Source organism: Cuculus canorus, chromosome 14 (genome assembly GCF_017976375.1).
Source record: "Cuculus canorus isolate bCucCan1 chromosome 14, bCucCan1.pri, whole genome shotgun sequence".
NCBI classification, from domain to species: Eukaryota; Metazoa; Chordata; class Aves; order Cuculiformes; family Cuculidae; genus Cuculus; species Cuculus canorus.
In genome coordinates this window covers 5,246,361-5,256,776 of record NC_071414.1, presented here as the reverse complement: position 1 = coordinate 5,256,776, position 10,416 = coordinate 5,246,361, and the positions used below count along the sequence as shown (strand labels likewise).

At 43.9% G+C, this 10,416-nt stretch overlaps 1 protein-coding gene across 2 annotated transcripts in view; it reads right to left on the bottom strand.

Moving 5' to 3' along the window:
• Positions 1–1,997: 1,997 nt before the first annotated feature.
• SLIT3 (slit guidance ligand 3) overlaps positions 1,998–10,416 on the bottom strand; it is a 518,194-nt gene continuing 509,775 nt past the window's right edge. For both annotated transcript variants that reach the window (XM_009570808.2, XM_054079464.1), the window contains 3 exons: positions 8,705–8,990; positions 6,395–6,603; positions 1,998–5,308 (listed from right to left, as the gene is read on the bottom strand). In XM_009570808.2, the coding sequence (XP_009569103.2) occupies positions 5,070–5,308; positions 6,395–6,603; positions 8,705–8,990 (734 nt within the window). In that variant the 3' untranslated portion in view covers positions 1,998–5,069. The remainder of the gene's footprint in view (positions 5,309–6,394; positions 6,604–8,704; positions 8,991–10,416) is intronic.

The following is a 10,416-nucleotide window of genomic DNA, read 5'->3' as shown; positions in this document are numbered from 1 at the left end:
ACGCATGGGAATAGTACAAAGCTGCACCAGGGGACATTTAGACTGGACGTTAGGAAGCATTTCTTTACCAAGAGGATTCTTAAGCACTGGAACAGGCTTCCTAGCGGTGCTGGAGTTGTAGAGGCATTTGGACAATGCCCTTAATAACATGCTTTGACTTGGTCAGGCCATTGGGCTAGATAATCCTTGTAGGTCCCTTCCAACTGAAATTGTCTATTCTATTCTGTTCCATACCATTCCCAGATAGACCCCTGACCAGGGTGGGATGGGCATTTGCCTGCACTTTCTCGGTGTTTTGCATGACTGTACCTAAAAGCTCAGACACAAATGACCACAAGTGCAGCAGTGGAAGGGGGCGAGAGCAGCCTCAGCTGGCGGAAGTAACTTGCCTGGGGACCCCAACACAAGTGGCAGTGCAGAGGGTGGCCCAGTAAGGCGCTGCTGTGAGGCAGAGATGAGCAGTGGCAGCACAAAGCTGGGTCAGAGCTGGGCCTTGGCTAGCGGAGCTGAAGGATGCAGGGATGCACCTTAGAACCTGAAGGCTGGCAGTACTGGGGCCCCTGTCCTGCTTCAGCGGTGGGGCCCAAGGCCTGGTTTGGAGCACTTGGTTTGATGTTCACCTCAACTGTCCTTGAAAGCAATTTGGCACATCCTGGAAAACATTGTGGCTCAGCTCACATACAGAATGACACTGGAAGGGATTGCTTATAAGCACCTTGGGCTTTGAAGAACGAAGCCACTTCTGGCTGCCTGGCCCTCTGATCTGCCTTGAGTAGCTGAAGAAGGAACTGGGAAGTAACTCCTAAAAGAGATTACAGAGACCAAGAGTGACAGAACCCACAAGAACAACACAAACCCCACAGCTCAACACCCTGCAAGTAGCAACACCATCTAAGTGGTTCCTGATGACTAGAAAAGACTAAGACAAAGGAACGCAGGATAGACAGTTTCTTAGCATTGTTTGCCTCAGACCAGTGGCTAAAAAGCATTAGCTGGAGCACTGCAAGCAGGAGCACAAATGAGGATTTTATCCTTGTGCTGTGGTTGCTTGAGAGCTCACCAAGGAACACACGCGCTGCAAAGCAACAAGCAATACAAATAACTGTTGTGAAAACCACTTCCTTCAGCAGGTGCCTAGAAATATTTGAACAGTTCCCCCTCGCTTTTTTTAGTGGGCTCAGCTGGGTTTGCTTTAGGTGAAAATGCTACCATCTGCTACAATTGTATAATTAACCTTCACAGTTCAGGCTTAATGATGCTCATTAAGGTTGAGCGTTTTTTATTGGCTGAGTGCCGTCACTGGTTTTGCATGGAATGGCAAAGGCAACTCTAAGGGCTGTAGTTTGAATCATAATTAGCAATATGTGAGTGTTACACAGGGGCATGGGTGAGGGAAGGCTGAGGAGTAGGTGGGAGCTTTGTTTTATTCTATGCTAATACTGGAAAACAATGAACAGAAGAGATCTGTTACACTGGGGTCAGCAATAATCATCAGCTACAGAGGTGTGGCAGCAAATTTGGAATACGTGTGTGTCAGGACATCATGAGATCCCTGTCATCTGCTGTTGGCTGAGTGACTTCCATTTCTTCAGTCAGACCTCCTCTGACCCCAATTCCCAGTATTTCTTCATTTATTCTATCATTAGTTAATGAGTGTATTTTGCTGCAGGCCTTTCTCAAACAGTTAAAAAAAAAAAAGGGCAGCAAATAAAGTATTTCATTGATTTCATTGAAGGAAATGCCTAGGCTTAAAAACTAGGTGGCTTACTTGATTCATCTGTGCGTGTAAGACTCCTAGAAGATTAGGTTGTGATGCCCTAGCGGTACGTGACCACTGTTCCCACTACATTTAACTACGGACACTCTCTGACTAGATTTGTCCAAGAGGAATGCATGTAGTCCCTTCCATCATTTTCCAGAGCTCTCTCATGTACTCTAAAAGGTCAGACTTGATACACATAGAAAAAATTTGCAGCACAAAGTATATTACAGTCTTCCATAACCCAACAATTTATTTAAACTTACATCACAATGAGAATCTATTAATAAAATACATCAGTTCACACCAGTCTGCATTGCCATTATTTTAAGGGTAAGCTTCTTTCTTCACTTTATATTAAAACTTTACAGAGGTAAAAACTACTGCATTGTACCCGCAGCTCCTGAAATCTATTGTGACATTAGGCAGGTTACAGAGGAACTTTCAGAGCTAATCACACTTCAGTTAACCTCACATTTTTGGCACATCTGAATGCTTTTTATTTTCTTCTTAACATAAAATAATTCTATAGCAAGTCAGAGAATCACTGACATAAAGCATCACTATCCAATGGCAAGTGCTGCCTAAAAGCATACAAAAATTGCATCATTGGGTTACAAAATAGATATTCTTAGTTGTTCATCCCGATGTTGAAGTGCCATGACAGAAAAGGGCCAAGAACAGGGCCAGCCTTGCTGCGTGGTTGCTTAAATAAATCCCAGAGTGATGTGTTAACAAGATGTTGATGGCTTTTGCTTTGCCAGTCAAGGTCATTCCTTTTAAAGCACCCTCCAGCAGGTGCGAGGCCACGAGTAAACGTAACCTCTCTTCTTGTACAAGTTGCTTCTCCAGGGACAAAATGAACACAGTTTTGGGGTGTGTTCAAGAGGGGCCATGTTTCTGCAAGCCTTGGCAGAGGAGCGGCTGCAAATTGTGCAGCAGAGCACACCTTGGCTTGTAAGCCACTGCTCAGTCTGGATTTCTTCTGCCTGGCACCAGAGCAGCTGCTTCTTTAAAAGTTAAAGTGTTTTAAGTGTTTAATGTTAATGGCAGTGGTGTGCCAGCCACATAGTTGCACAAGCATCTGCACAAGTTTTTAAAACCTGTAGGTTATGAGTTTGGGTGAGTTTTATTACACCACAAACTCCAGCTGCTGTGACCTTTGGCATTATATTCAAAATAAAAAGCAGCCCATAGTACTTGAAACCAAGGTGAGTTTTGAGCTGCACTGTTTCCATCAGAGTTTGGCCCATTAACTAGCTACCAGTTTGTGTTTCACCGATTGCAAGCTCCACATACTGATATTTATTGTGTGATACGGCTATGATATTGGATCAGTCCTTTCTGCTCTAGTTGCTCTGGTAGTAAAGAACCACGAATGAACTGCTGCAGCTAAGGAGAGATGGACGCAGCCGAATGCTAAGCACGTTAGAGCTTTCTGGTTGCATAGTGGTTGGATGGTCACTTCTTAACGGGAAATAAACATATATACTTGTCATGGCAGAGTGGCATTCCTTGCATCTTTCCAAAGCCCAGTCAAACAAAAGCCTCTTTATTTAATTCAGCTTTCTTACTCATCCTTTGCTGAACTCCCAATCTGAAATCTTTTTAGTGGAACCAGTGAGCATTCCCAAAAGGAGCTTATGGCTGCTAGGAATCCTCTCTGACTTCACCTCTCTTGGAGACAGAGAAACTGAAGGAAGGACCATAACACTTGCTATATTAGGGAAAGAAATAAATTACACTAACAATGAAACAGTTGTTGACAGGTATGTTTGAAACTTCTAGTAAGAGAAACTTCAAGGTATCCCGGGTACCCTTTGCAAGTATTTACTGAAAGGTAGTCTTGCTGAAACCCTCCAAAAGTCATAATCACTTCCAGAGTCAAATTTTGCCTCACGTTCACAGTGTGATCTTATCCCTGTGTTGATTCCCGTTTCCTATTCAGCATTTGCTCTGAGCACAGCAAAAGTTAATGGGAGTCCTTTGGGAGACACAAGTGCAGGACCTGAAGCAATGCAGATGGAAAAGCTTTGGCTGAATTGGTCAGTTCACACCAAATGCAAGAACAGGACAGGCTGGAGCTGCGACGTCTCTCCTTGTGCAGAGAAGAGAGAGCTTCTAAGGTGGACAAAAGTTGACTGAATACCTTCACATGGACATAGTGCAACTTCTGCTCGTTTAAAAAGCTGTGGAAAAGTAGGCAGCTGCCAGGTACTGGAGTGTGGATGAACAAGCAGCTGCAGCCCAGCTTACACCCATGGCTCAAGTGACTGGGAATAACAGCCATGACTTTGCAGGTATATTCTGGCACCTGCAGTATTTTCATGTCTTTAAAACCTTTGCAAGTTAAAGTGTCAAGGCGTGACAAAACTATGTAGCAGTGCATTCCTTATATTTCATATACAAAAAAGGGCTCAAGGCTGGGAGCAAGAAGGCACAAACTTGGGAAATAACATAGCTGAGGAGTTTACACAAAAGTACTATGTCATTTATTAGGCATTACTTAGCACTTACTTCACATTTTGCCCCCAAATTTCCCAAAGCAACATATATTTCCCCACTTCCTTTCCCTGCGTCCCCTTCTTTTGGATAAAGCTGCCTGTGCATACAGTTTCTGAAGAATATATTGTGAACACAGATAAATACAGCATACACAGCAAAAAATGTATTATAGTATTACACTAGTCAAATAATGTAGTTAGCCTCAAGCCACGGCAGTGCCTACGTGCTATAGGGAACCAGTTCAAGAACAGCAAGCGGAGCCACTGTACAGGAACAAAACAGCGTTGGCAGTGTTGGGCAGAGCGAGGGACCGAGGGGGAGGCTTTCTTGGGGCGCTTGAGCAGGCGAGATGGCTGTCAGGCGTGGGGGTCCGCTCTCTTAGACCTACTTGGAGCCTCGGAGATTTCTTCAGCCCCTATCAGTTCAGTGGCAGGTCCTTGGAACGCCTTCACACTCATTCTTTGTGCATACAAATAACGTCACCCCCACACTTTTCCTGTTAGGCTATGTTTTCTTTATATTTTTTTTTAAACTTTTAACTTTTGAATTTTTTTTTCTTACAACTGTTAAAAAAGTTTCATGGTAAAAATAACTCACTATATGATACATATACCCAAAGTGGTGCGATACTTTATATAATAAAAGATGAAAATAGTCACTTTCCATAATAAAAATAAGTTCTATTTTTTGTTTATTTTACAATATACTTAATAATTCTTTTCTTCTTCTTCACTCTGAAAGTAAATAGGTCCTGTTTTGATAGCGCTTATGAGTCGATTAAAGTGGCAAGAGACTGGAGAATGGCTTATAAGCATTTTGAGCAGCCGCATTCCACATGTCTCTCCAGTTCTTCCGTGAAGGTGGAGCCATCCACACACTGGAAGAAGTATTTCCGCCGTTTGCTCCGGAGAGGAACGCAGCACTGCCCGTTGCTGCAGCTGCCACGGCATTCCAGGCGGGGTACTTTGGAGGCAGTGGTACATGATGTGTAGCCCTGCTGCTTACGGACTACTTCTCGAATTATCTCTCCTTGGCAGAGGTTCTCTGGTAAGACAACAGACAAGTAAAAGAAAAAAAATGTGATAACTATTTTGCCCAAACAATCAGGAGAGAGCCCTGTACATGTAATGATATTCAAGGCAAACAGATGGCATGAGCAGGACCTTAATCCTTTACTGCTTTGTACCTACTATCAAAACAGAGCCTGTGTTACACAAACGTGTAATATCCGGCACAAGGCAGAGCCCAAGCAGGCCTGCTGGCTTTGATCAGCAGTTCTGGAAGGGCTTTAATGAATGTTGAGTGTTGACTCCTGCAACACTCATGCAAAATATGAATTAGTTTTCCTATGTCTGCTTCTCAGGATCAAAGGTCAGCCTGCTCTGTGACATTAGCAATCTGCAATACCTGACAATGTCTATGCTGTTCGGCAGTCGCTTTGCAGCAGCCACATACGTTATGGTGAGTCTGTATGAGTGCGTAATTTGGAAAGTCTGTGGTTCATTCACAGGAAAGGGACAACTTAAATAAAAATCCTACAAGCCTGCTCCTCCCTTCTGTGCAGGAACAATAAAAGGCAGAAGTGATGAAGTTAGAACTCACTGAGTTTCCGGTGAGTCTTTCCAGGCCAGGGCAGAAAAGTTGGGGCCCTGCTCTCATGGGAAAGTCCAGCATCATCTGTGGGACTCCCCAGGAAACCTGCCCAGCTCTATCAGAGGGAGTGCGCTGAGAATCTGTACTGCCACATCAGATGAGCGGTACCTCCTGCCTTCTAGTTCCTGCTCCTGTCATCTTGGTATGCACTGCAGTTAACTGATCACTGCTTCCTGAGGACAGACTTCACAACAACCTCTCCTTTGAACAGTCCACCAGAATCCTGGGAGCAGCAAACCTTGAGGACTCAGGAGGAGGATAAAAACCCTTGGCTACAGATGTCCCTCTTTCCATAGGTTTGGATAGTAGCTAGTTAGCTGTTATGCGGTTCTTTTCTCCTCCCTGTATTGCTCTGCCGAGGCTGACTTAGTTTTATATTCTACTATTCACCATTTACGAATCCACAGAAGAGAGGTAAAACAAAGGTATGAAACAAATGCAGCAGCCCAGCATTCTGGACCCCATGGCCAAGCGTACCTCTGTCACAATGTTCTCCGCTGTAGTTAGGATCGCATTCGCAGTAAGGTTCCCCCTGCTCAGATATTCTACACTGCCCGTGGTTGCATTTCAGAATCCTGCAGGGATTTGAGGAGTTGTTCTTCTTGTCACAGTACATGCCAGTGTAGCCCTCCATGCACTTACACGTGTAAGCAACATTGGCCACCATGCACTTTCCATGCAGACACCTGGAGAAAGAGAAGTGTTTAGAGGTGGCCCGTGTTAGACGTGAAAGTTCCTTTTCCCATAGATGGTTGGTTTTGGCATTTCTGCCCATTTAATTCCAGGATACTAATCCAAAAACAGCAGTTCAGTGTCAAACACTGAAGAAAACGTGAATTTCCAGTGAATACTGGATAACATTCAGAGAACACTTATAGAATTTGTGATGTCTTTGAAACATATTAGGCTCCTCTGTGAGCATGGACCAACACTTGGCATCCACGCAAGACAGCTGACATTTACAGCATCGGCACGTGGGACTAAGGGCCAACAATCAAGCTGCGTGCCCAGGCTTCCCTAGCAGAATTACTTTGCAAATAGTATCAGGTGATGAAAAACAGTGTGATAAAAGAAGGTGCTTGTGGAAGACCTATGCACAGGCTTATTCACGGGCAGTGGCAGTTGAAGAGTTCCCCCCCACTGCTTCATAGCAGGTTCTCTGACACCATCCCCATTTCTGGGACAGGGACAGACATGGAATGGACTGAGGACAGGACATTATCCAGCCAGGACAAAATTGCTCAGGGCTTATAAACCTTTGCTATAACAGGTCCTACTTGACATAGGCCCATGTATTTATCTTTTTTTAATTTACTTTCTTGCTGGTACTTTAAAATTGTTCCCTGCTATTGTTGGAGCCTCGTACATTTCATTTTAAAGCGTTGTACTAAAAAGCACAAATAATAAAAACAGTTTCAGTCAGGTAAAGACATGCAAAATACTGTAATAAGGTAAGTCATAGTCTAAAGTAGTGTTTTCTGCCCCACTAACCAGAAGAGTGCTTGGGTAGTAACTCTTGTTATCATCAACTACCTGTTCCTTATGATTGCATTTCCTCGCAGAGGTTAATCTGTGAGTGTTGAAGCATTCACCTGCCAGCAGGGCACCGCACTGCCCTGAACACAAAGGGTTCAGCTTTAAGGAGACAACTCCAAAAGGCCGAAGTGATTTAACAAAAGGTGGGACAGTATGCGAGCATCAAAACCACCTATAGCTACTTTCCTTATCGAGAGGGCTACTTTCCTGATTGCATCACCCTCCTTAAATTACGAGAGTAACAATCCCTCATGAAGTAAACATCTGGAACTCCCCTATTTTTTATTGTCCAACCACAACAGCTTCATGCTGGCGTTGGAAATTCATGGACATATTTGGGTCTCTGTGTGTTTCTTCACTTGGGTCTTCACACCTTGTGAACTGCCAGATGCTTCTCAACACCTTCCAGGGGTTGGTACTTTGCAGAATTAGACCCAGAAACAAGTTTAAAATGGTTAAATTTCTGCCCTTTAGAGAGTGATTATTTGCTGAGTCAATTTACCTGTCAGAAGTATGTACTTGTGAAAAGCCCCTTCCACAGACAGTGCAACCAAAGTAGCTTCTAAAACAAAAGCACTTCCATCTGCTCATGAAACAGCACTGAACTATGCAGGCTGCTGGTCTGCCTTGGACTGCTTCCTCATGTCCTTGCCATAAGTAAGCTATTCATCCCATGTTTCTGATGGAGTCGTGGTTATTGAGCCTTTGAACTGTGAACGCTTTACACTCCCTTTGCGTGCAACTCCACGCTATCCTTTAAACTCACACTTTAAAGGGGTGTTTCGGTGTAATACTTCGGTCAGCTAGTTGGGAAATTTAAAACTGTTCACACTGGAATGCATGAAGGTCTTCATGGACTTAGTTTGGATACGGTGAATATATGAACATATCCCTAAAATGTCTTCCTCCTGCTCACAGGTCACTCTGCTCTGGGCAAGTACAGGTCAGACGTAACCCATCCCCACTAACAGGAGGGTTTGTGTTTTAATGTGGAGTCGCAGCTGAAAGCGTGACCTGTAGTATTAACACCTTAGCTCCTCCAGGACAAAGAGCTCGTTTGGAAAGTGTGCAACATCAGAACAAATAGTGGAAATGGAGAGTTGCCATGGATGCTGACACACAACTGTCAGTAATTTCATGTGGGAACCCAGCACCTCCAGAGATAGTCAGATGTGGTTTTACAAGATGAAATGTGAAATATGCATTAGCTATAAAGCTGCCGCCCACCCGTCAGCATCCGTTTGAGCTTACTTGTGGTTAAGACACGGGTCTCCAATTTCCTGGTCACACAGGGGGCCCGTCCAGCCGGGGTGACATTCACAAATCACACTTGTTTTCTCTAGGGACCGGCAAATACCGTGCTTGCAGATGTTACAAGATTTGCACCCAGGAAGAACTCCTAGTGACTGCTGTGGCAAATCCTTGAAATCCTGCAGCTCGTTATTGATGCGGACATCGTGAATACATCCATGGAAACCATTTGGTGTCTTATCTGCACCCTGGCGCAGTGAAGATAATCCAGTTGAGGTTGGGATCCCTTCAGATAAAAACCAAAAGAGGAGGTTCACTCACAGTTACAATGATAGTACATAAATTATAATTGCAATAATTTTTTTTTCTCACAGCCCCTAATAATCTTTAAAAGATTAATTTGCATAGGACCTTTCTATGGCAGCACAGTCTTGCTGTCCTCTTTCTGGAAAAAAAAAGAACTTCCCAAGCTTACATAAAAAGTATGAGAAAAAAAGAAAAAAGCCCATTTATTTGGCCAATGTCCACATGTTCTCATCCTTACATAAAGCTCCCTCTGTGTACATTTGAATAGAAATTATCCTTTTGAAAGGTTTAAGAATGTCTTTCCTGGCCAGCAGGTAGCTACCACCTCTGGGGTACAGCAAGAGAGTTAGGCATTCCTAAGTGACAGCGCTAAGACAGGGAGGGCTAAGAGTGCACCCCGTGGAAATCAGTGCGGGAGAACTCTGGAGAGAGAGCAGAGCTTCAGGGGTCCCGGCCAAGTCTTTGTGACAAGCACCCTCCACCTTGGAAGAGTCCCCATGCTCAGATGGCCTTCAGATTCTTTTGGGTGTTGTGTCACGCCTTCCCACTGTCATGGCTTGGGAAGCGCTTCACTTTTCAGCTGCACAAGGCCTCTGAGTTTGGTAGCCATAAATAACTCCAGTGTTAAAGGTGGTTTTAAAACAAAACAGCATCTTACTTTAACCATGTGTTAGGAGGAAAGCTGCTAGAGCAGGTGGTGTATTTGGAGAGATGGGCAAAACTGTGGACACATGAAGGCTCAGGTCTGTCTTAAAGCTTAGTGTAGGTGAGGAACAATTGCTCCAGGGTAATTTAATCAATTCCTTTAAACTAAACACTCTGAAGTAGAAGGGGAGCTGGCATCTATGGGAAAGCTACATGCAGAGAGGCTACATGCAGAGAATGTTACATGTAGAAAGAAGCAAGAAGAATTTTAACAGGCAATAAAAAAAGTCTCCACTGAGCCCAGGACTCCAGCTCTCCAACAGTCCTTCATTTCGGGTCTTTGTGCATTCATTTTTGTAGGTACCTTTGGAGAATTGGTATTGATCCACAGTGCTCATCCATTAACAAACCTTTTCCATGTGATTACTTTCTAAGTTCCCCGTGTGTAAACTGCTATGAGTTGGTATCTTTAATGCTGTGCTAGAGGGAGAAACTGTGATGGCTTCACCAGAAGATTATCTTTGATGCATGATGCTCTTTAACAGCCTGTGACATTCTTAATAGGAACCGATTACAAAAATTCAGCTCTGTACAAAGCAAGATTAGCCAATTTTCTGATTACAAGGGCAATATTCAGGGTTTAGAACAGTCTTATTAAAGGGAATTATTTACAAAAGGCTTAACCAGCACCAAGGGAAGTTGGTAAGAGTTTCTACTATTGGCTTCAATGATCTGGTTAGAAAAATCCCCAAGACTTTCTG